The following is a 26783-nucleotide window of genomic DNA, read 5'->3' as shown; positions in this document are numbered from 1 at the left end:
TTAAAGTATTTTCAAAAAGATCATAACAGCTTCAAAGATTTAATACTAATGTCAAAAGATAATAACAATGAACTGATTGTATCTGAAGATGTGGATCAATCAGTATGAATGCAGACTGATGTCCTGCCCTATCATCTTGGAAGTCCTATGTTCAGGTAATGAGAGAAAACCATCAACTAACACAAACAAATAAAAGCAGGTAAATGTTGTTTTTAAAGTGCTCAAAGCTTGAGGGCACTGCACCTAGGATGGCACACCAGACAGATACATGAAGAAGCACTTGATAAAAGAGGCTCGCACAAAGAAAGAAACTATCCATAACAACATCACCGAAAGTATTCAATTTAACATGCTAACAAATCTAGCTCTAATTTGCACAATATAACATTTTTGCACATCATTTCAGGATGGGTACTATTGTAGTAATGTATACTGTATAAAAATGGCTTAATGTATAAATATACCCAAGTTATGATCAGCAAGAAAGGTGCATGTCTCCTTAGAAATTAAACAACTGAACTCTGAATTTGTTCTTAACTAAAAGTGCTGACTTCTGTCAATCATCACTAAAAGGTGTCTTCCTTTATAATTGGCACAATGGGCTCCAGCCATTTCCAGTTAAGACTTAAACATTTTGCCTGAGGGTGCTCTTGCTTCATGGTCTCAAATAACTGTACATCTTCTGTGTCTAACAACCAGCCGCACATATTGATAGTAAGTAGACTTGGGAGCCTTGAGGCACACTGAACGAAAGCCAACATTGTCGATGCACTTGGTTTCAGATTATGGGTGTACATCCTACTGACAATTAGATCGGCTAAGTGAGGCATCTTATCCAGGTTCAGGAAGAAGCTTCTCCATCCAGAGTCGGTGATATCATGGTTAACGTTTAGGTTAAGCTGCTGAAGTGCTTGAAGATTGCCTTCCTTAGCTATTTTTGCTAAAAGGAAATAAAAAGAGGTTGTAAAAACACCAGGTATCATGGATATCCAAAGACAGGTATGAATTTTCCATCACAGTCTGGATTAATGTTGTAGATACAGTTTCCTGTCCCTGCTAGTAAAATACAAATATTTTCAACTATAACTCTTTAAACTCTTTGCAGGCCCAGTAAGTTTCACAATTTCCAGCCTGAATCATGTATATTTACCTAGTACTTCCCTTTAAGATGCTTTTTACTAATCATGTAACAGGTTTTAATGTTCTAAGTTTCTTGTGTAAATTCCACCCAGGCAGTAAATAGACTGGAATTTGAACCCAGGGCTCTAGAGCTGTGAAACCGCATTGCTAACAACTGAGTGACCATATCATGTACTCCCTACAATGTATTGCATCAGGAGCTCTAGACTGGCTGTTTTTATGATCAGTAAGGTTTACATTTTTATGCAAATATCTTTGTATTTTCTAGGCTTCTAAGACTCGAGGATTTCAAATTTGATATTGATTTTTGTGTTTAACATATTTTGAATAATTTATTTCTGTTTTTCCATGACACCATTTTGTTTTTCAGTAGGTGCTGCCATTCTGAAGTATTGTATTAGAAGTATGTATGGGAAGCGTACTCAGAATTCCCTGGAATGCTTTCGCTTGTGATGTTATCAAAGTGACAATATAAAGGTTGTCCTGGGCAGTTCCGGTGTATCTGAGTTTGATGGAATTTTCCGTTTAATGAATTCTTGCTTTTGTTTCTGACTTGATTAAGTTCTGTCTGTGACAACGGGTCATTCTGATGATTGGTTTTGACTTCACCCTGTTTTTGACTCATGCATCTCCCAGTCAATTTCATTCCTCTTAAACTCTCTCCTGAATAGCTGTTACAGTGTTTATAAAGGCTGCTATAATAAAGGTCTCTTAAATAGCATTTTTTTGTGTGTTTTTGTTTACTGTCACAAGCCAGCTGGTCGCCAGAACCAATAGCACGTAAGGTATAAGTAAGAGGCAGAAGAGATGACAGAGCAGCTGGGGCTTCTGTGAAAAGTATTGTTTTTATTCACGAACACAGTTCAAAAACAGTCACAGTTCTTGGGGTGAAAAATACTTACAGTGGGAAGAAAAACTGCATTAAAAATACACTTCCATTCCACACACAAGTGAAAATTTCAAAACAAAAACACAAAGGATAAACAACATCTCCACTGTGTCCCTCATAAAAATAATTAAAAATGAATAAGTAACTCACAAAAGAACAGGTACAATTAACAGCCCTTCAATAAAAAGCCCACAACGAATTAATAAAGATTCTTCATTAAATAAATCAAGTGCCTAACTTGGATGCTATCTTGCAGCCGATCACTGAGCCACCACACTACTTGTCAGAGGGCTAGTTCTTCATGTATGATGTGCATTTGCAGTGTCCTTGAATCGATCAACCTGTGTTTACGTCAATTGCCTTTATAAAGAGAAGGCTCATTTCCAACTGAAGCAGCCCTCACTGTAGGGCGCAGGATGGGGAGGAGATGGAGCTCAGGGAGCAGGGACCATCTCTGCCAAGAAGGGTATCACTGAAGCCAGGGTCCAAATGTCGAGTAGGAGGAGCAATGTCAAGTGGGAGGGACTACAGTGTTAAACAGGAGGGAGTTATGGTCTGTTAACATCCGATTGGTCATGACGTCAAGTGAACAGGAAATCTCTTGTCATTGTGCAAGCCTGCCTGACGCACAGTACTGAAATGCTGGCTTGAAATCCCCGCCCAGGATTTGCCTGTGCAAAGAATATGCTAAAATAAAAAAAAACACATTTATCATGGTATGTTTTTGGCTTTATTCTTGTATGATCTATTGATTCACGTGTACAAAGTAGAATGATACACCCAATGTTTTGGAAACCTGGCAGCTCAGGTTGACGGTGCGAATCGGTAAAGTAATTCAAAAACTGTTCCCCTTTAATGGAAAGGATTTCCTGCATTTCAACCGTCAGCTTATGAATCCAACAAACTGTCTGCTAAGTGCATTGCATCTTCAAGCCGAAAACCAAAGCAGTAGCTTACTTGGATGTTGGTTACTTGCAAGTATCAGGACTACTTGATATTCCAATAACATGACATATTGGAGACATAAACAATACTATTAATGGGTAGGTGAGGTGAGCCAAACAGCAAGCAATTATAATAGGAAGGCGAATGTCACTGCATTCTTTGTAGGCGAGTGAAATGAAGAATAGAAAGTTAAGAGCATGAAATGAGGAAAATGGAACAGCCTGAAACAGAGAATAAAAGTGCAGAAATGTGAAGTGAAGGATTCACATTAAAAATCCAGAATGTGAAATGAAAACTGAATAGTGATGGATCAGGAAGTGTACCCAACACTCTTGAACGGCAGGCATGTGCGATTGCTGTGCGCCAGGCAGCTGCTGTTGGGGTTTTGATGGCATGCATTTAAGAATACAATCTGAGCATGTGAATTTGACACTAGAGCAACAGAAATCATCATTAAAAGTTGACTGCAGCATGAAATGGTTATTGAAAAAACTCTCAGCATGGAGTGAAGTTTAAAAAAAAATGATAACTTGAAATCAATAAGCCCTTAGGCTGGCTGTTCTTGGTCTGAGTCTGTGTTTTGGGAATGTGGCTTAACTACTTTTGCAGTGTATCCTGTCAACTCTTTATATATTGTATTATTTAAATGGTATACATTAGATTTCACAAAGTCGCAGCCTCAGTCATTCGTGGATTTTTCCTCAGAACCTAACTTATAATTGTTAACGGAAACTGCAAATATCCTCTGCAATTTTTATGGCTTTTTTTGTGGCAATACTGTACTGTAGAGAGAACCGTGGCTTGGGATGGTGAAAATAGCCAATAGAATTTGGAACTGCAACTCCCAGCAGTGGATCGAATTGGTCTTCTGCTGAGGGTGCTGGGGCTGTTGAGGTCAAAGGGTGTCAGCGCGGCTTTTAAAAAGGGAGCTGATGACCAAAAGCAAAAAAAAAGTTTTTGTAATTTGTGTTTCAAGTTCCTGTCTGTCTGCCTTCTGTTGGGTTACCTGTACTTATTCATTTTGTCCTGGATCGTTTCGTGGGTCTGGATTGTCTGCCGTCTGCCTGTATACATGAGGACTGTAAGTGGACTCATAATTATTATCATCATTATATCATTATTTGTATTTATATAGCGCTTTTCTCACTACTTATAGCGCTCAGAAATTGCAGGTTAAGGGACTTGCTCAAGGGACCAACAGAGTAGAGTCCCTTTTGGCATTTACGGGATTCGAACCGGCAACCTTCCGATTGCCAGTGCAGATCCCTAGCCTCAGAGCACCATGGCCATCCTGCAAAGAAAGAAGCGCTGTTGAACCCGTCCACCTGTCTTCACCATTTCAGGAACTACAGGTAGGACTATCTTTACATTCCCATTCAACTTGCGGATCTCTAGACTATCTATCTTCATCATTACATTTCATCCGTTGCCGTTTTTCATGAACTTTTTCATGATTTACTGTGTGTGTTTTGGTTGTGCTTTGTTGTATTTAATGTGTAATTGCCGTAAGGGGAACATAGGTGGTATTGTTCTCTTATTTCATTTATTTTCATTACGTTCTTTATTTACTGTTTGATTACCGGTTTGCTTTGTTTTTGTCTCTGTTTGTGAGTGTGCGCTGGTCGGTTGGGTGCGTCCCTGGAATGTCCACCATAAAAACAAATAAATCACCGTCGACGGTGTGAATCTTAGCGGCACCAGACTGCTACAGTGTTATTCCTTTCTCCTTGCTACTGATTGACTGTGATACATCTCCAGATAAGTGTTTACTTAAAAGCCTGTCCTTTTTGGCTGATTGCTTTGTTTATCTCTCCTCCCCAGAAATTCTATGCTACCGTTAGGGGTTGTGTTCCCCTATGATGTTTGTCAATTGTTTAATCGATAACTAACTGCATAATGAGCTTGTTTACTTCTGAAAGAGACATGTTTGTTTGAAGTGTTTAAATAAAGTTCCTGTCTCTACAATCTCCTGTGTTTCTGTGACACAAGCGTGACACTCTGCTGCAGCCCGCACTAAGACTAGCCTGCCAGCGTCAGCGCTTACCTCTGTGTGCTTGCATGCAGCCGATTTAAGCGCAGTTGGCTCAGTGATTTACATCCATGGCATCCTCCTCAGTTGCACTTTGTACATATTGTTCCAGTAGTTTTTTTAAATAGTTTTTACTGTTCATTAGCAGTGTGTAAAATGATCAGTGTTGCAGTAATTGTGATGATCTTTGCATGAAAAAAGTGTTTAATTAAAATTTCACTGTTTCTGTGTTAATTGTGACGTTTACTTAAAGTGCAGCAAAAAAGTATTTGGCGTCCAGGGATGCATTAACCCCCAAGTATGTGGCAGTTTAAGGGTTAAAGCCCCAAGATGCCGCTGAAATGAGCTGCACCGTCTAAGGCTTCTGGCAATGAAAATGCGCTTGCATGAATTACAGTACATATAGCGGTAACACCAGTATTTTACATTCTAGCACTGCGGGAGACATTGCAGTACAGTATACAGGTTTACCTTTACATTCTTTATTTTTAGGTAATGTATTAAGCTGAGTTTGAAATTACATTAAAGTTTTTGAGGGCATATTTATGGGTTAAACTATTTTTTTAACCACATCCAAAATTTATGATTTTTCACAATTTGCGGGTGCTCTAGGAACTTATTCCACATGAATTTTGGGGGTGTACTGTATTTTCCCTATTATAAGTAGCATAACCTGTGTAAACTTTGGGGTATTCATGGCAAACTCTATTTTACTTCTTTGGATTTCAAGTTTTGGCTTTTGACTACATTAGTGGGAACACACTTCGAAAACACTGGGGTCAACACTGGATTAAGTGGATTTAAAATTGAATGGATGCCACCGTAAAAATCATAACTTCAATAAACGCATTATATCACAAATAAACTCACCCAATTCATAAATGCTACTGTCATCTAGGCAGATCTGCATGGATAAAACTTTCAGATTTGGTAGCTTCTGAAGCTGTGGAATGGCACTTAAGGATACAGATTTCATGCCAGCACCTTGAGGAAACTTCAACACTTCCAGATAAACCAGGGACCCCACAACTTCAACTGAAAAAAAGACAAGGCAATGGATTTATGATCAGAATAACTGCCAATATCATTTAATCATTTTGGACAAACAGTTTACCTAATTTTTCCGCTGCTGTCTTTTTCACTGATTTATCAATGTGGGTGCCTGTGAAGTCTAAGAACTTCAACTTTTTAAAGTTTGGCAAAGTAGACGCTGTAAAAAGATAAACAGTAACAATCAACTATTTAAACAAAGCGTCATTTAGTCTGCAGTCTATAGTGTTCACTTTATAGCAGTGAAATGAAATGCTGACAGTACATACCAAGGGCAGAAACATCATCTGGATAAAAAGCCCAGCCTTCAATGCAGAGATTCTCCATGTCCTCACACGAGGCCAGAGATTCAACAATAGGAGAGAAATTGAGAGACCCCCGGCACTTGAGGTGAAAACACTTCAGCTTTGTAAAATGCTGAATGAAGGAAGCTACAATTAAAAAGAAACAAAAAAAAATAATAAGCATTTCTAGAAAAAGACTTTAAAATGTACAGTTAACCACACGTTGCTTCTTGTGAATGCTAACAGGTTTCAGGACAGAATTTTCTAGCTGTTCTTAACCCAACAGCACCTCTAATAGTAAGTGGCTTTGGTTTAACACCTTATTATGCACAGCAGAAAAGCCCTAAAATATTACATCATAATAATTTCTTAAATATGAAATAGCAATATCTCGGAAGTAAAAGGAAAAATGCAAGTTGCAAGTGGCCTCAGTCTATGACTGGACCACTTGAGCCAAAGAACAAATTCTTAATTTTTTGTACAAATTGTTTTTTTGTAAATGGTTAACATTTTAGATCAGAGATGTCCAACTCCACAGTGGCTACTGGTTTTCCATCCTGCTGCTTTCTTTACCCAGCTCCCAATTTCTGCTGTTAATTGACATCTGTTCCCTTTGTTTTAACTGGTGTGTTGATTTTTTATTTCCTTAAAAGGCAGCCAAACAAAAATGAGATATGAAGTAAGCCAACAGATGACCAACTAACTCCATCCTATTTCTCTCCAAACTGTTTCTTAATTAGATGTTTTTGTTGTTAATTAAACCCGTTATTTACCTCCATGGCTTACTGGTTTTCTCATTCTGCCACAGCAGATTTTTCCAAAAGAGTTGATTTTCTTTTTTCTAAGAGAACCGTCAAAAAGTTTTAAGGACCTGAGCAGATCAACATTACTGAGACCTTCACCTTTCATTATTTTCAGGTATTGTACGACGGACACAGGTTAGCTGGTCATGTGTTGGCTCCCTTTGTATCTCATTATTGTTTGAGTGCTCATAAAGGAAAAAAAAAACAATTAAGGGGGTCTGAATTTTAAATAGAAAGTTATTTACAAATAAAGCAAAATAAGTTAATTAGCAGCAGAAACTGGTCACTAATTAAGCCAATGGTTAGAATGAAAGCCTGCAGCCACTGCGGCCCTCCAGGATCAGAGTTGGACACCTCTGCCTTAGATGATTCACTGTCTACTGTATAATGTAGCTATCAGTTACATAATGTTATGTGCAAGACCTTAACAAAGGCTTTGCTTGGTCTTAAAACATCAGAAAAGTGTTCATTCATCAATGTGCAGTGTGGCATATTAAGAGCTTGTGATACCATGGTGAGTATTATTAAACATTTATTAAGGATTCACAAAACTTATATTGAAGTATGCAATATTGGGAGACATCTTATTAAACACTTAAGCCACCAAAGTTATTTCAGCATGCCAGATCACCTTATTGATGCTTTGTGTTATTAAGAACAAAAGAAGTCTTTGTTAATGTCTTTTTTATATAACAGTATGTTGTGAATGAATGCATTATTTGTGGCACCTAATCTAAAGTGTATTTCATGTAAGTTAACTATGCCATCCATCCATCCATTTTCCAACCCGCTGAATTCGAATACAGGGCCATGGGGGGTGCTGGAGCCAATCCCAGCCAACACAGGGCACAAGGCAGGAACCAATCCTGGGTAGGGTGCCAACCCACCACAGAGTTAACTATGCATTAAAACTAATTCTCTGTTTCTGCCTATCTATACTGCTTTCTGCAGGGCTACTGTATAGCTGACTGAATTTTTTAACAGCAGTGTAGGACACACACAGCCATTCCAAGTCTGTGCCTGCTCAACTCAGTTTAATTGATCTTAGGGAGCCAGTGTCTATTGTCACAGATTTAAAGGAAATGGCTCAATAAGTTGGGACCATTCCAACACAGAACACACTGACACATTAACAGCACCGATTAAAAGTTAATTAACATAACCAGCCCATCTTTGCTATATGGAGGGAAAAGAGATGCTCAAAAAAATGATTAGTGGGTGAATTGTCTCACACAGTCACTGGCCTGAAATGAGAACTCAGTGTGACTGAGCTCTTAAGGGAGCCAAAATAAAATAAACAATGTATTCTAATAAATGAATATTAGAGGAGTTTGCACTCTTTCTCCATAGTTTTTCAACAGGTACTCTGGTGTCCTTCCACATTCTAAGACTTGCAACCCTAAAATGGCTTACTGTCGTTATGTAGATGAGCGTGTCATTCAAAGGAATGGTACCCAGTCCCAGTTCTCTGCAGCTGCCCATTGGAAAAAAAAGGTCTGGAAAATAAATGAATTAATAAAGTACGATACACTTTGATTTTAATAAATTTTGATATTTTCACTTCTGTGGGTCATATCAAAGAAAGACAGTAAAGCTTTTCTAGTCTCTAATAAGCTCCTGACTAAACATTAATCAAAGCCCAGTTGAGATGAAGCCAAATCCTGTCATTGGTAAATATGAACCAGTCAATGTCTCAAACGGAGATAGCTTAGAACACCATAAATCTGTGCCATTTCAGTCAAATTGTTGTTTTTTTTTACAATTTACAAGCTTTGCCAATTTCATTTCCTGAAATACAAACAATGCAAACGATTCACATTATACTAGAAACACCTTTCTGAAGCCCTGGATATGCCTTAGAAGTTTGATCACTAGCTGGAGGGTCCGGGGATTACTTGTTCATTACTTCCACATTGGGCTGCTAGCCCATTATGCCACTTAAGTAGTGTCTATAAAGTTCAAAGGTGTTTTGGGGTAAAATAAAGGCTAAACCAAATTTCAATCTGAGGAAAAGCGGAACTACTCCAAGTGCATAAAGTGACATCATCAAGGAGAAAGCCAAGACACTTGCACCAAAGTGAAGGAACCATTTGCAATGCCCTCCACCTGATGGTTACACAGACTCGCCACGGAGTAAAACCAGACAGTATTGTTTGTGAACGAACAAGAAATAAGTCGTTATTTGAACAGCTCATTTAGTATTCTAAGTGAATATGTTTCAAGTGAAAGCAAACAAACTGTAAAAATATAATAAGTTAGAATAATGAAAGGAAACGATTTAGCATGTGAAGCTCATTTGGCTAGCTAATTGCTAAGATGTCCCAACATCTCATCCAAATACTATTTAAAAGTGGTCAAGGTTTTCACTTTACCTATGTGAATAGGAAGCTTGCTCTACTATTCCCACAACCTTTTGCATGAAGAAGTGATGCAGACATCTGGAATAATTGTATTGTCTTTCATTTTTCATTGTCCTCAAGTATACGATTCACTTTTTTACTCATTTGTTTACCAAAGACTTTCAGAATTTTGAAAATCCTGATTAGGACAAACAACGTCTTAGGTTAATGCAGATTTTACGCCTGTAGCCTTTCAGAGAGGGACATGCCCGTTAATCCAGGGCTGATCGTGGTTACTCATCACTGCAAAGTCTTTTTCTGTGGAGCACAGCATGTAGATCATGAGCAGTACAGACTTTTCACACATGGAGTGAGTGTACAGCTTCATTTACACCCACGTTTTCCTTTGTGTGAAGTATGTGCCAGCTTTTACACATCCTAAGGATTTTTGTGACTGAATGGATGACATACACAAAACAATTCTCAGGAATTGATGCAACCACAGTAGCCCAGGCACCTACTGCACCACAACCTTTTTGGTGATTTAAAGAGAAAAATGTTCAGCCAATATACAGGATAAGTTCCATTAGAACGATGTCTGTTTTAACAAAATCCTTGTTTTAACACATTTTTTTTTCAGTACAGGCCAATTTCCTATAGAACTAATGTTAACAACTGATTACACCAAAGTCCATTTTATCTGCAACGTGTGTAATTTTTCATATCAATGCAGCAAAAATGCATATGAATGGAGCTCACCTGAATAGTCAACTAGATTGTATATGTCTATGTCACTTGGTTTACTCGATAGTTGACATACTTTGGCAGCGGAGAGGAGCTTATGATGGGTTACTTCAGACCAGAGGCATTGTGGGAATGTCTAGGGGCAGAGTAACTGTCAATTAAATTTGACCTTAGCTGTACTTGCGGAGCACTGGCGATTTGCCGCTGCTAGATTCTGTCATTTACTACTTAAGAAACATAATCTCGGCCCCTCAGCTCTTGAAAATTTTAGGCCCATCTCTAACCTGCCTTTCTTAAGTAAAGTTCTGGAGAAGGCAGTCATTATGCAGTTAAATGACCACCTCAATAAACATGCTATTCTTGATAAATTTCAGTCGGGTTTTAGAACAAATCACAGCACAGAAACTGCACTCGTTAAAGTAGTAGTGAACGCAGACAGAGGCCATTTATCTGTTCTCATCCTCTTAGATCTGAGTGCCACATTTGACACCATTGATCACAATATTCTTAGAAATCGCCTTAGTCAATGGGTGGGCCTCTCTGGCACAGTCTTAAATTGGTTTGAATCCTACCTGACAGTGAGAATATTTTTTGTTAGTTGTGGGAATTACAACTCGAAGACACATGATATCCGATATGGTGTTCCACAAGGCTCTATCCTGGGTCCGCTGTTATTCTCAATCTACATTCTTCCATTAGGTCAGATTATCTCAGGGCACAACGTGAGCTACCACAGCTATGCTGATGACACACAGCTGTACTTATCAATAGCACCTGATGACCCCAATTCTATTGATTCACTAACACAATGTCTGACTAGTATCTCAGAATGGATGAATATTAACTTTCTCAAGTTAAATAAAGAGAAAACTGAAATCTTAGTGATCAGCAATAATGGATACAATGAGGCTATTAGAAATAAACTGGATACATTAGGATTAAAAGTCAAGACGGAGGTAAAAAGCTTAGGGGTGATTGTTGACTGTAATCTGAATTTTAAATCACATATTAATCAGATCATTAGGACAGCATTTTTTCACTTAAGAAACATAAGTAAAGTTAGACCGCTTATATCACTGAAAGATGCTGAGAAATTAGTTCATGCGTTTGTTTTCAGTCGACTAGATTACTGTAACGCACTCCTCTCAGGACTACCCAAAAGACATAAATCGTTTGCAACTAGTGCAGAATGCAGCTGCTAGAATCCTAACTAGGAAAAGAAAATCCAAACACATTTCTCCAGTTTTAATGTCACTACACTGGTTACCTGTGTCATTCAGAATTGACTTTAAAATTCTGCTTATGGTTTATAAAGCCTTAAATAATCTCGCCCATCTTATATATCGGAATGTCTGACACCTTATATTCCAAATCGTAACCTCAGATCCTCAAATGAGTGTCTCCTTAGAATTCCAAGAACAAAACTTAAAAGAAGTGGTGAGGCGGCCTTCTGCTGCTATGCACCTAAAATCTGGAATAGCCTGCCAATAGGAATTCGCCAGGCTGATACAGTAGAGCACTTTAAAACACTGCTGAAAACATATTACTTTAACATGGCCTTTTTATAACTTCAATTTAACTTAATCCTGTTACTCTGTATGTTCAATTTCCTCATAATAACTATTCATGGTGGCTCTAAAATCCATACTGACCCCTACTCTCTTTTCTTTTTCCGGTTTCTTTGTGGTGGTGGCCTGCACCACCTCCACCTACTCAAAGCTTCATGATGCTCCAACAATGATGGACGGATTAAAAGGAAGAAGTCTACGTGACCATCATCATCATCAAGCCCTTCCGTGAGAACTCTAAATCCAAAGAGGACTGTTTCATTTATGTTAGGTAGAATGCCCAGAGGGGACTGGGCGGTCTCATGGTCTGGAATCCCTACAGATTTTATTTTTTCTCCAGCCGTCTGGAGTTTTTCTTGTTTTTTCTGTCCCCCCTGGCCATTGAACCTTACTCTTATTCGATGTTAATTAATGCTGATTTATTTTGTTTTATAATTGTGTCTTTCATTTTTCTATTCTTTAATACGTAAAGCACTTTGAGCTACTGTTTGTATGAAAATGTGCTATAGAAATAAATGTTGTTGTTGTTGTTGTTATTTATTTCCAGGCTTCTCGAGGTTTGGTTTGACCTCTCTGAGCACATTGATCAGACTGAGGATTCAGTTTTCGCTTTCCCTTCAGCAAAAATGCTGACTGCTTAGCTGTCCTTGTGTTTATGCTATTCAATCAGTTTTCAACGTGTTTCATAAATTCACAGAGATTTTACCTCATGAACATCAGCACACCTTAATCTTTTTTTAAGAAAATGTTTTATTGTATTTGCATACATCTTTGAGTTTTGAGCTCGCAAATTTATACATTGTCACAGACGGCCGGGGTTCTTGCCTGGCCAGGACACCTCTTCATTGAGAAGACTAGGGGAGCAAGTGTGGACAGAATAGTACCTCCCCCGGGACACTAGATGGCAGTCCCCAAGGGTTGCAGTGGTGCCTCAAGCTCCCGCAGGGCATCGTGGGAGATGGAATTATCTACAGCCCTGTTGGGATCCGGGGGTGCTGACAGGAGGCGCTGCAGCTGTTTCTGACCCCATGTGGGCAGTTCTTCCGCCACACCTGGAAGTGCAGCCGGAAGTGTGGCAACAAGCACCTAGAGCACTTCTAGGTGACTTATATAAGGGGTCAGCAGAAACTACTCAGTGAGTCAGAGTCGGGAGAAGGGAGACGAAGCTTGCTGAGGAGAAGTGCAGGAGAAAGAAAAAGAATAGACAATAGACAAGGAAAGTATTGTGCAGTGATGTGCTTTGGACTGTGTTGTGTTCTCATGGGAATGGGAAAGGTGTTCCACATGAGTGAAGAATACAATAAAAACATTTGTGTTTTTATCAGTGTGCCTTCTGTGTCTTTCTGTGTCGGGCTGGGTGGATGTTATGCTCTCTATCTTTGTCAAAACATCCAACGATTCTAAATTATGAATGTGGCCTTCATTTCCTCAAAATGTTTATCATGACCTTTGTATGTAAAACTTTTCCATGTTAAAATGTGTGACTCACAAAAGGGCAGATGGCAGCCAGAGAAAGCCATTCAATCCATTTGGCAATGTCTACCGAGGGTTACTGTTTCTGAAAGTTAAGGGACACGTGTTACGGACACCAAGAGGTGCCATTTATGTAATTCAAGCAGCACATTCCTTGGACACTTAGGGGGACTCTCAGCCCCTCTCCCAGAAAGTCTAGTAATGCACTATGGACACCGACCAATGTTATGTGACTAAAGCAATTTACTTTACAGAAAAAGTTGGAACTTCTAGCTGGAAAGAAATAGACACTGTCGTCAAGTTCAGCATTCTGCAGTCAGCTTTGTCAGCTGTATGTGCCGAAAGACCATGCTTTATTCCAATTCCATTATAGCAAAATCCCTGTTATAATGAATTATTTTTTTCAGTCCCAAGTACTTCATTCTAGCATAATTTGATCTGTATTTCAGGTAACTTCCCAATCATAAGGATCACCAAATTCCTTAATATCTTTCCAGGATGTCATGCTCCTCTGTATCCTGCATAAAGGTTGAAGTTCATGTATAAATTACTAGGTAACCAGTTCACTAACAATTCCTCTCAAGTGATTTATTTCACATGCTAAAAGGTTATAAATGCTATAATATTTGATTCTTTTTGATAAAAGGGCAAAGCAGAAGTTAAGTTTGTTCTTATATTGAATACACTGGTCTGCAAAAAACAAAATCAATTTCATCAAAGATTTTAGGTGTTCTTTATAGATATGAGGATGCTGAATCCAAACTCTGGCAACAGAATTACTCTATAAAATCCACTTTATGAGACATTAAAGTTTTAAATGAAAAAGTAATATTTATACATGCTTTATTTAGAGTAGCGCTGCTGCCTCGCAGTAAGGAGATCCGGGTTCGCTTCCCAGGTCCTCCCTGTGTGGAGTTTGCATGTTCTCCCCGTATCTGCGTGGGTTTCCTCCCACAGTCAAAAGACATGCAGGTTAGGTGCAGTGGTGATTCTAAATTGTCCCTAGTCTGTGCTTGGTGTGTGTGTGTGTGTGTGTGTATGTGTGTGTGCCCTGCGGTGGGCTGGCGCCCTGCCCGGGATTTCCTTCCTTCCTTGCACCCTCTGTTGGCTGCAGCAGTCCCCCGTGACCCTGTAGTAAAGCTATAGCGGGTTGGATAATGGATGGATGGCTGGATTTATTTAGACTTAAAGAAATTATTAATTACTTATAATTGTTTTAATTATTATTATTATAAAAAGTGTTCACTTGGTAGTTTTGTTTTTCCTCTTATACATTTCTGAAGTTGTTTCATGGTGGAATGTCTGCTAACATAAACTCACTGCACTTTCCTCTGCAATTTTTATCCTTTTCAGTGTTGTCCTGGTAGAACATCCCTGTGTCCTCAGGGACAAAATCCACTTGAAATTGTCAGAAATAGAATTTTAAAGACATGTTGTACTCAAGTGTTAGGTAGGAAAAGGCATCCTTCTTCTAAATATAAATTCCTGGATATTTTGAAGGAATATGAACAGAGAAAAAAAATGCTGCTTAAGAGCAAAAATGTGTGGTAAACACTCACCTAAAGGATTATTAGGAACATCATACTAATACGGTGTTTGACCCCCTTTCGCCTTCAGAGCTGCCTTAATTCTACGTGGCATTGATTCAACAAGGTGCTGAAAGCATTCTTTAGAAATGTTGGCCCATATTGATAGGTTAGCATCTTGCAGTTGATGGAGATTTGTGGGATGCACATCCAGGGCACGAAGCTCCTGTTCCACCACATCCCAAAGATGCTCTATTGGGTTGAGATCTGGTGACTGTGGGGGCCATTTTAGTACAGTGAACTCATTGTCATGTTCAAGAAACCAATTTGAAATGATTCGAGCTTTGTGACATGGTGCATTATCCTGCTGGAAGTAGCCATCAGTGGACGGGTACATGGTGGTCATGAAGGGATGGACATTTTTAGAAACAATGCTCAGGTAGCCCGTGGCATTTAAACGATGCCCAATTGGCACTAAGGGGCCTAAAGTGTGCCAAGAAAACATCCCCCACACCATTACACCACCACCACCAGCCTGCACAGTGGTAACAAGGCATGATGGATCCATGTTCTCATTCTGTTTACGCCAAATTCTGACTCTACCATTTGAATGTCTCAACAGAAATCGAGACTCATCAGATCAGGCAACATTTTTCCAGTCTTCAACTGTCCAATTTTGGTGAGCTCGTGCAAATTGTAGCCTCTTTTTCCTATTTGTAGTGGAGATGAGTGGTACCCGGTGGGGTCTTCTGCTGTTGTAGCCCATCCGCCTCAAGGTTGTGCATGTTGTGGCTTCACAAATGCTTTGCTGTATACCTCGGTTGTAACGAGTGGTTATTTCAGTCAAAGTTGCTCTTCTATCAGCTTGAATCAGTCGGCCCATTCTCCTCTGACCTCTAGCATCAACAAGGCATTTTTGCCCACAGGACTGCCGCATACTGGATGTTTTTCCCTTTTCACACCATTCTTTGTAAACCCTAGAAATGGTTGTGCGTGAAAATCCCAGTAACTGAGCAGATTGTGAAATACTCAGACCGGCCCATCTGGCACCAACAACCATGCCACGCTCAAAATTGCTTAAATCACCTTTCTTTCCCATTCTGACATTCAGTTTGGAGTTCAGGAGATTGTCTTGACCAGGACCACACCCCTAAATGCATTGAAGCAACTGCCATGTGATTGGTTGATTAGATAATTGCATTAATGAGAAATTGAACAGGTGTTCCTAATAATCCTTTAGGTGAGTGTATTTGATTTTGGATTATTTCCACATCAATTGATGTTAAGAAAGAGAAAGGCCTTTGTTTTTCAGCTCAAAATATACTTTAAATTATATTCTGAGCATGATAAATAATTATACCATAAAGCAATCATAACTAAAAAAAAAAATTTAAATGCAGTTTTATACTTGCGGCAGACGGCTGGGGCCCTTACCCAGCCGGGACGCCCTAACCACGGAAGGACCGGGAGAGAGAGTATTTTCAAGAATGTTTCTCCCCCTGGCCAATAGAGGGCAGCCCACTTGGTTTCCAGCAGGGCCACAGGTTATGAGCATGGAAGCTTAACCCTGCTGGGGCCCGTGGCCACCGCCAGGGGGTGCCTGGATGTTTGCAGGGCCCTATTTGGCAGCACTTCCACCACACCCAGAAGTGCTGCCAGAATAAGGTCATTCGGACACCTGCAGTCCTTCTGAGTGCCCTATAAAAAAGGGCCAGTTGCCAGCATCCAATGGCCAGAATTGGGAGGAAGAGGACAAAGCCTGTTATGGAGGACTGAAGGCAAAGGGACTGTGTTGGTGATTAGTGCACTGTGCTTTACCTTCTGCTGTGGACTAAACCTGTATCCTGCCTGTCTGTGTCAGTGTTAGAGTGGCTGTACGCGCCCGGGCATCACACACTTAAAAAAATACTGAAGAAACAGCTTTTGGTAGAGAACTACATTTTCAGAAATGGATTCAGTACATCTGAATCTATAAAGCACACCAATTTTTTTGTGCCAGGAGGATTTTGGTACAGACCAGTGTTATTAAAACTCAATGTCAGAGCAGATCCATGCCCACAGTAAATGCATCTGTTCATGCTGTTGTGGCGTGAAATTTTGTATATAAGTTGATATTAAGCAGATGTTAATGTTTCAGAAGAAATGTTTTTTTTAATTGATGAGAGCAGCAATGGTTCAATGTCTAACCAGCCCCTCAACCTTTAAGACTGACGCAGGATGTGAATTTTATTGCCTCAAACTGGTTTCTCAAGGAATTCTGTGTAGGGCATTCATCTGAGACAAATCCCACAGGATGGCCATAAACTACCTAGCTGGCAAGCTTCAGCTCAGCAAAGGGTCTTGGGGGCAGGTGTGAAAAGGCAGTGTGTGCACCCATTGGTCGGACGTATGGCTGTTTGGGTTTGGTTTTGATTCAGAAGCCATTCTCTACCATAAACCCCTAATGGTGTAAGGATTTGAACAGAGAATCTATAAATTTGAATGCTTTACCAGTCCCTCTCTCTCTCACACACACCATGGCCATGAAGAGAAGAACACAAGCAGAAAGCACAACTTGACAGTCATATTGAAACAGGCATGCGGCCTGTCCTAAAAAACGCTGATTAGAAATGATGACTTAACTAGAGACATTTAGGTAACTAACAAGTCTGTGTGCCACCTGAATCTACACATTTAGTATTAATCAGGTTGTATGGTTGCCAATATTCACATGTACTTTGCTTATTGTTATTATTTTATGAATATTATCAATAATACATTATGTAAAGTTTGTAACTTAACTCCTGCTTATCACTTTATTCTGTGAAATTGCCTGAGGTTTTAGATGTAGAAGAGAAGGTGGGTAAAGTACAGTACCTTATAAACAGTATATCTGTTTATAAGTCTATGGGATTTGAGGCATTCTGATACAGTCTACACAAAATAAGAGCACGAAAAGGGAAAGCAGAGTAATGTAGAACTCTACCAAGACGAAACATGCATTTTAAATGCAAACATTCTACATATAGTCAATTACACTGTGCATTTTTACCGTATCTGATACAATCGTCCCTTATGTTCACATTTTTCATTTTTAGGTCTTCCATAAAGAGTAAGTTGCTGAAACCATCAGGTAGTTTACCAACTATGTCCAACTCATTTAAAGCAGTGATGGAGAGTTGTTTAAGTGAGAGTTCTGTAAGGAAAAGATTGGAGACAAAACTGTTGAAAACAGAATAGTTTTGGTAGCAATTTTACAAAATAAACATAATACACTGTATGACTGAAAATTAAATATAATTAAATATATAAAACAGTCCAAATGTAATGAAAATATAACTATATCTGACTGACTCTCAAATATCTTTCTGTACATTCTGCTAACATTTTTTTTAATGATTCGGTAGAATAATTAGTATATACAAACTGAGAAATGTACATCTTGATTCACCTTATGTCAAATTGTTGAAGAGTTTTCCAATAAGTGACCAATTCACACGTTTAATTGGCCATTGCAAACTTACTACTAGGCTTATAAGGTGCTTATCGTCACAGGTACAGGGTACAGTGTGTTGTGTATAGCAGTAGACTTAGATGCATACAGTAACTACTTCCTGTACAGTTTTCAAAAGTCAATAAATGGACAGTTTTAAGTACATTCCACTAATGGAATTCTGTAACTCTTAAGTAAAGGAATCAAAGGGTTAAATTATAGGAAAACCAGGAAGTGAATCTCAAGAGTGGTTTGGTGCAGTAAGTTGTCAAGTGCAGATGTCAATATCTGAATCTAGTCAGACCCTATAGACGTATCTTGGGGTACACAATGTTGTTCAGAATGGAGCCAACTACTGCTACTGCTTTCTAGCCAAATGCCTTTGTTGTGAAGCTTGCACCCCAAAACTCAGGATAACTTGGAGACTCGTAACTATTTATTGCTAGATGAAAAGATACTCCACTACAATAACAATGGGTGATTAAATATATATTTCTGCATAGTACCTGGCACTTCAGTGAATGTTAATTGTAGGGATTCCAAGAACGGCATAGATATAATCAGCTCTTCCTCTTCTCTTCTTAAATGATGACAGAAAATAGCGATTTCTCTAAAAATACCTCTGTACATATTAATGGCAGACTGGTTGCTTTCAAGAAATCCATTGCTGTCCTCCAGGGTCAATTTAACTTGTTCAGTAACAGCAAATATTGCCAGCAGAGTGTTAAGGTCATCTTCTTCCAGTTGCTCTGTATTTCGTACTTCAAGGTTGAGCATCGGTATCTTCTATTTGTTTGAGATCCTACCGAAAATGTGTAGATTTTGACCAGATAGGCCAGTTTTCTTATTCATCTCCAACTTGTTTATGTTATCAACTTTTGATTTCATCTCTTGTATGTCACTATTTGCATATGCATAAGCTGCTGAAAGATCTTCATTAACAACAGGTCTGCCAAGTAACGAGAAGGTATCTTCCATCCCTGAATATTCCAAGGTCTTTATCGTTCTCTCTCCCTTAATACTAACTTTAAATTCTCTCAGCACTGATAAAGCTTCAGGGTAATCTAAAAAGAAGTGATGCAAATAAGACAGTCTTTTTCCTGTGAGGGCTTTCAAAATGTGAGGAGCAGCAGCATCAGTAGATTTAGTGATATATACAAGATTCAGTATGTATTTTAAAAGTTGGCTGAAAATGGCTTCCTCAAATAAAGGAAACTCCTCTAGAAAAATGGAGGGCAATAATCCTGTCAGCAGGGTTTGGGACATGTATTCATCTAGGTAATTCTCAGACATTTTGTTGCTGTCATTTTTAGAATCATAAAATCCCTTTTTATCTGCATGACTGAGTATATGTGAAATTATTTTAACTGCAACGCCGGGAGAAAACATGCATGCATATTCTAAAAAGAGCTTGTAACTGCACATCACCTTGAGGAATGTGTCTATTTGCTTCAGGTAATGTAAACCTTTGTTCTGACTTTCTACAGACTCTGATTGAAGTAGCTCACCAAGTCTCCTACCTGCCACAAACTCCTGAAAGTGAAAATGAAAGAACTTGTACATAGGTCTCAGCCTTTGTGCTGTACACTTGTCCAACAGTCCTGTACAGAGGGCTTCGTTCTCACCGATACCAGCCTGTTCAAGATATGTTCTGTCAAACTCTGTACGGTTGCTGAAAACCCCCTCTAATGCAAGTTCTCCCAAACAAGAGGCTAACTTTGCTAGCTTTTCTGTTTCAGAAGGGTATTTCTGTACACAGTGATGTAGATAGGCTTTAAATATATTTCTAGTTTCAATGCACGGATTAGGGTGCTGGATCCACAGGTCACATATGATAATGGCCATAAGAGGTGTTTTCAGTATTTCTTGAAGCAAAAGTGATAGGCCAAGCTCTACGACGAATCGCTCAACCAGAGCAATGTTATGCGAGAAAACCTTCCTTAAAATATAAAAAGTGCTGTAAAATGGGAATGGAGCCATTTCAAGGATTCTTGAAGCATACTGTCGAACACGGGCACTTCCGTACGTTTGAATTCCAATCACCATACTGGCCTTATTGATGTGGTTCTGCAACATCAGATCTTCAATACAATGGGGAATTAAAATTGTGACACCACAGTCATCCAAAAGAAATAAAACCTGGTTATTCAGCTTCCTGATTGACTCTCTGATGAGCTCTTCACTCGGACGCAGTTGTGCCATGCCAAGCTGCTCGGCAATCATGTCAGACAAATTCTGGCCCTTCTGAAGGCCATTAAAGGAAAGGTAAAAGACCAATTTGAATCTCTTTAATACAGAGCAATGCCCAGATGCCCACAGGATGGCAATTTTTCTGAGCAATGCTGATTTTCCACTCCCAGCTGCCCCTTCAATCATAGTGATGTAGCTCAGATTTTTCAGTAGAATGGGAAGAGAGACTTTCTGCATGGGTTGATTGTTTATGTTCTTCATGACCATGGGCACCCAGGCAAAAATGTGTTTCAGATCTATTGACACCGTTGCACAATCAGAGAATCGGGCCATGTTTCGAAAGGCAGAAGAGTTGTACACATCCCTTAGGCTACTGCACAGCCTCTTAGAATCGTGAAGCCACTCATTTTCTGGTCCAGTTACTGGAAAGAAGAAACAAAAAAATAAATAAGTAAATAAATGGAAATTACATAAAAAGCTGTGCTAAACTAGTATTTTTTAAAACTTGCGTTAATCATTGGCATAAGATTCAGCAGTAAAAGCTGAATATAAAATAATGGACAGACGAGCAGAAGCCTGGAGTCAGGAGCAGTTCAATCCACCATACGCATTTGTCCCGGCATGGGAACCCAGAAAAGACACCCGCAAGGGTGCTTGGGATATACAGTCCACATAAAAGGAAGCCCGTTGCCACACATGGACAAGTCAGACTCGGGAGGCAGCTGGCAACACTCAGCAGAGGAGAGAAGGATGAAGGATTGGTGATTTATTGCATTATTGTGGGTCACATCTAGAGAGGATTGTGGAGAGTGCTTTGGGTCAGAATAAATACTTTCACCTAGCGACTAGAATCACATAATACCCACTGAGCACCTACAACATTAAAGTTATCTGGCACCTAGGCAGAGATATAAGGGATACCAAGACAAAAGAGGCATAACAATAATGAAAGGTGGCCAAAAAGAACGCAAGAGGGAAAGATGTTTCCTTTAGTAGTTAGCTACACCATCTTCTGTATAAGCAGTACAGAAGAGAAAGACAGATATTCATTGTTTTCAGTCTCTGTCTGAAATACTGTGGTCCACTTTCCTTAATTGTTAGTCAAATATGATACAAAAGCATATACCAATTCAGAAGTATGCATTTACTAATAAAAAGGCTTGATTTGATTTTTTTAACCTAACGTTTTAGGCATGTTGTCCTGAGGAGAGCCCATCCAGTCATCTTGACAGTATTGCTTTGCCTAAAAAAAAAAATATATATTTTTAAGAAGTTGTTGGTTAAGAGTAGATCATCTTATAAAATATCTTTAATTGTCTAAGTCTATAATAGTGCCGCCTAACTAGGACTACAATTCCCAGCAGGCGACAGAATCACTGCTCCACCAGACTGCTTTGGCTTGCTCAGTAGGTGCTGCTTGTGATGGGGGTGTTTGTTTTTCTCTTCATTGTAAGGCTTGTAAGCCAGATGTCAAGTCATGTCAAGACAGTTACAGTAAGTATACAATGCCTCCTGGGATTATTCGTTGTTAAAAGCGCTTACATAGATGTCTGCTAAGTTTTTTTTTCTTGTATTCATCAATAGGAGAAAATGTCCCTGAAGTGATCAGAAATGGTTGTCAACCTGCCATGGCTCCTTGATACCTTTCTCCAATTAAGATGTTATAAAAAAAAAAAAAAACAGAATTTGTTTATCAAAAATTGTGTATTTATTTTTACACTTTCAAACTTCAGTCACCTGTAAAGTAATCTCCGCTTGATGCAATATACTTAATGAGACATTTTTCCACTGCTCAAAACAATTTTGGAACTCCTCGATTTTGATCCCTTTTAGGTTCCTAGAAGCGTGTAATAAAAGGGGCATAACCTCCAGAAGATAGTTCCAGTTCTTTTAGGGCCCCCCCTTGTATTATTAAAGGCATATTGGTGTAGTTCTTTAAGAAAGTTTAATTGCCTCCAAATGCTGGAAGCAGACCCATTAAGGTATACAATTTAAAAAGATGCGAGAATGAACTGAGAGTTTTTGTCTGTTTTGGATGAATGCTGAGGTTATCATTCCATATGTAGTGGTACCTTGAGATACGAGTGCCCCAACCTACGAGTTTTTTGAGATACAAGCCATCACTAGGTCGATTTTTTGCCTTGACTTACGAGCCAAAATTCGAAATACGAGTCATCAAAGAGCTTGTCGCTGCACATTCCGAGCAACTGACGACAGAGGAGTTGACAGAACTACAGACACGGCAACATACGCAGGTTCTGCAGAAGATCGCTGACGTGGAGGAGGTTATCTCTTAAAGTGAGATAAAGGAAGTGTTTGCAATGTGGGAAAAAGTTTTGAACTTTAAAGAAAAGAAACACCCTGAAAAAGTTACAACTGATCGTGTAGCGGCACTATTTAATGACACTTGCCTAACACTTGACTTTATTTAAAAGAAACCCTGAAAAAATTGCAACTGATTGTGCAGCGGCGCTATTTAATGACACTTGCCTAACTTATTTCAGAAACATTCTAAAGGGGAGGACTAAACAGGTTTCAGGTTGGACAGGTTTCTATTGAAGAGAATGAAAGTGACGAAAGCATGGCAAAAAAGAAAAAAACTAGTGAAGAAGAAAATTGAGTTAAGCAAAAGTGAACAACATTACAATACGCTAATTGGCTTCGCCAACATCTGTTTATTTCTTTAGATTCTCTTTTATGTATTAGATTTTATTTTGTTTGTATACAATATTTGTTCATTATAAATACATTTTTCTTATGTTTAAAAAATTCGGGTGGTTTTTTGGGGGCTGCCAGAAATTAATCTCATTTCAATTAATTTCAATGGGGAAAACTGATTTGAGATACAAGCATTTTGACTTACAAGCTTGGTCATGGAACAAATTAAACTCGTATCTCAAGGTATCACTGTACTTGTTTGGATTATAACCTCATCATTACCCCCAAGGATTACAGTTCTTTCCTGAATTTGTGAGTGCTTTTTCATCATCTGCTTTGTTCTTAAGATGTGTGTGTCTGGAGCTGTCATCACACAGAACACGCACCTTCCATTACAAATGGAAATCATTGGACATTCCTGATACGGCATTTCTCCAAATTGTACACCTTAACACTTATATATACAGGCAGTTAGATGATGTATAAATAAATAAATAATACAAAAAATAAGAGTAGCAGAAGAATGCTATAATACACATAACAGTGCATAACAGACCTGTTCAGACATATAGACTGCACAGTTTAACAGTAGTTTAAAAAGTGCAGAGGGTTGTACACATGCAACACACAACAGAACTGCACATAAATCAGCCTGTGGGTACAATACAGGACAAATATGATCAGGTTACTGTGAGTTTAGTGTCCCTAAATCGGGTGGGGCATGTGGTGAGGCTCTAGTAGTGTTTACCAGAAGGCAGAAGTGAAAAACGGCAGATAAGCTGGGTGGCTGGCATCAGAGATGATGGATTGAGCCCACCTCAGTCATTGTCGTATACAGTATGAGGCTGTGGAAAGTCATCCCCGGTGATTTTAGAAGCACTATGGACAGTCCTTTGGAGGAGTTTGCAATCCTGTGAAATAGAATACCAAACCACACCAGGATGAATCCGGTCAGGATACTTTCAATAATACAGCATTACAAATTCATCTGGATTTTAGTTTTTACATCAAAACTCATTAGTCTCTTTAGGAAAAATTGTCTTTGCTGAGCATTTTTGAGGATGCAGGTAGAATTAACAGACCATGAAAGGCATTCTCTCAGATATTGTAAGTCACCTTGGATAAAGGCATCAGCTAAATAATAAGTAATAATAATAATAATTTACTAAAAACATCTGATCTCAGACCCTTTCTTTGTGTTTTGAACTCAGGCATCTCTGGGCAGTAAAGGGAATGGGCAACAGAATTTAAAGTTTACATTACCGATATGCCAATAAATCCATCATATTCTTTTATGAGCTGTGTAATTTCATCCCGGGATTTTTTTGATTGTAGAAACTCACATCTAAAAAAGTTGTATAAATTAGTTACTGTTCACTGTAGATCAATATGCATATTTTTTACACCGCTGATATAAAAAAAATGAAAAAAATATTTTCATATTTTCATATTTCACGTACGTATGTATAATAAATAGGACACCAACTAAAACTTTCACAAGCATTGAATTACATAGCCAAATAACTAAATACGTCAAAAGTACAATAAAACATACATACGCACCAAATGCAAGTAATTAGATCTTTGGAAATATATTTGACATGGCAAGTGCTAAAATGGTTTCTTCGAATTAAAAAAAAAAAGCTATTGTGTAAAATTAACCAAAAAGAACATGACAATAGTTAGAGACAAAGTAACCCTAACTACCAAAGCGAGATACACCTACAGAATGAAACTATAAATCCAAATGAAGTTGCACTGAAAACGTTAGATGCCAGCAAAACACTTAATATTGCACAGTGAGACAATGATAGTACAATCATTCTGAAGACCAGAAACCATGAATGAAGGTAAAGTAATTAAAAGCTAGACAAAAAGAGGTTGGTTCTGAATCTGGACATGGCACGTAAAGGAATACTCCACCCAAAAAGGATATTTTCTCTTAATATTTTACTTACCTCATTTAGTTTGTGGTGATGGAAGAGAACAAAAAATTAAATCTCATTTTTTCATGCAGAACAACAGATATAACAAAGTTTCTGATAGAATACAAGTCAAAGTTGACCAACATTGAACAAACAGTATGAAAACCTGGATGAAAAAAAAAATGAATGTTGCTCATGTTTCATAATCCACATGTTGAGTCACCCAGTTGTATGCTCATAACGTCCCTGATGCATGTATTTTTACTAAAATATTCTTCAATAAATGCATTCCAGAAAATGCTCTAATGAACTAAAATGGAATGTGACACACCCGAGCATTTGAACTGAAGACCTGCACCCTCCCTAATTCATTGGTTATAACCCCATCCCAGCACCAGCTTATTCATTGGATAACATTGTGTTTTGTGAGATTTTGACATTGCAAACTTATAACAAGCCTGAGCTCTTTAAACAGAATATGTGTTGACTTGTTAAGTACTTTTGAGTTTTATGTCCTGTGGCTAACTTACCCCACATTGATCCACACATCACAGATGTCATAGTGCACTTAGTTATGGAGAATAGTAAATATATTAATGAGAGACAATCAAAAATGGCTTACAAAAACAGCAGGAGAATATGCAATAGTCTGTTGGGAGATATTGCGCATAGATTGGTCCTGCTTCAATAATTAAGCAAACCAGTTCCATTAACTATCTGGTCCACTGATGAGTGTAGGTGGGGACTGATCAGCAAGGCATTATAAAAGTTTGCAAAATAAAACCATAATTTGGACGAAAGACAGGTTTGAGAGGTATGGTTTCTGAAGTGGTCTGTAGGTCTGTGCAAGTTTCACTGTTTCCCTGTTCCTTTTGTGGTCATTTTGCATGCCAATCGCCAACTTCTAGAAGGATTTTCTGAGTCTAGAATACAGACCAATCAGGATAGTGGCAGAGGAGGGACTTTCATGTCAAGACAGGAACTCTTAGACTGGAAATCCCACGTTCCTGTACCCTGCTGCTGCCACCTTGTGTCTCTTTTCTTTTTCCTTTTTCTCAAAAGCTGGTCCCATGGTTTATTTCCTGTTTTGACCAGAAAGTCCCCCCTCTGCCATTATCCTGATTGTTCTGTATTCTAGTCACAAAGAATTCCCTTTTTAGATCAGAAATATTTATTTTAAATTTAATATCCAGAAAAACGTTCAGAATTCATAGAAAAACAAATTGTAATTGTAGAAAGCAACAGCAACACCCTCCTTGGCTTCCACCCCCTCTCCCAAAGCTGCCCTGTAAAAAGGGGTCCATATAGGATTAAAATTACTTTTGCCTGCTTAGATCAGTGAGAGAGGTAGATAGACACTGAGAGCCCCAGAGGAGAATGGGGGAAAATTTAGGGATTCAGATTAATTAGTGGCATGGCCTGGACCCCTCACACCACCACCACCATCTCCAACCAGCTCCTAACCAAAGGAATAGCAGTCTGTTACACTACTATATTCAAGCCAGGTGATCGATTGATCCACACCGCCAAAAGTTCATGTAAGGTTAGTTTAAAAAATGAGGATTTCCAGACGTTTACAGAGGGTAAGTCAGAAGATTTCCAACAAAAGGTTAAGATTAATTTAGCAGAGGTGGTTACCCAGACAGAATAACCTCAACTGGACAGAAGTCAAGGTAAGGGAAGAGAGGTTCAGGAGAAGAAATATATGGAGCAAAAGGGAAATATTAACAAAAAAACTATTGGAAGGG

General features: G+C 38.8%; 2 protein-coding genes across 2 annotated transcripts in view; both read right to left on the bottom strand.

Moving 5' to 3' along the window:
• LOC120532464 (baculoviral IAP repeat-containing protein 1f-like) lies at positions 1-19062 on the bottom strand. Its single transcript, XM_039758482.1, has 6 exons — positions 18769-19062; positions 17822-17965; positions 6323-6484; positions 6118-6213; positions 5874-6038; positions 1-940 (listed from the first exon to the last, which is right to left on the bottom strand). Exons 1-6 carry the CDS (start codon positions 19037-19039, stop codon positions 567-569), a joined length of 1212 nt encoding a protein of 403 aa, XP_039614416.1. The 5' UTR covers positions 19040-19062; the 3' UTR covers positions 1-566.
• Positions 19039-26783, bottom strand: part of LOC120532243 (baculoviral IAP repeat-containing protein 1-like) — a 104035-nt gene continuing 96290 nt past the window's right edge. Inside the window, exons 21-23 of the mRNA XM_039758093.1 lie at positions 24374-24455; positions 21632-21695; positions 19039-20874 (exon numbers count right to left, since the gene is read on the bottom strand). Of these exons, the coding sequence (XP_039614027.1) occupies positions 19049-20874; positions 21632-21695; positions 24374-24455 (1972 nt within the window). The 3' untranslated portion in view covers positions 19039-19048. The remainder of the gene's footprint in view (positions 20875-21631; positions 21696-24373; positions 24456-26783) is intronic.

The sequence above is a fragment of the Polypterus senegalus genome, chromosome 7, assembly GCF_016835505.1.
Source record: "Polypterus senegalus isolate Bchr_013 chromosome 7, ASM1683550v1, whole genome shotgun sequence".
Lineage (NCBI taxonomy): Eukaryota > Metazoa > Chordata > Cladistia > Polypteriformes > Polypteridae > Polypterus > Polypterus senegalus.
This window is presented reverse-complemented; position numbering and strand designations above follow the sequence as displayed.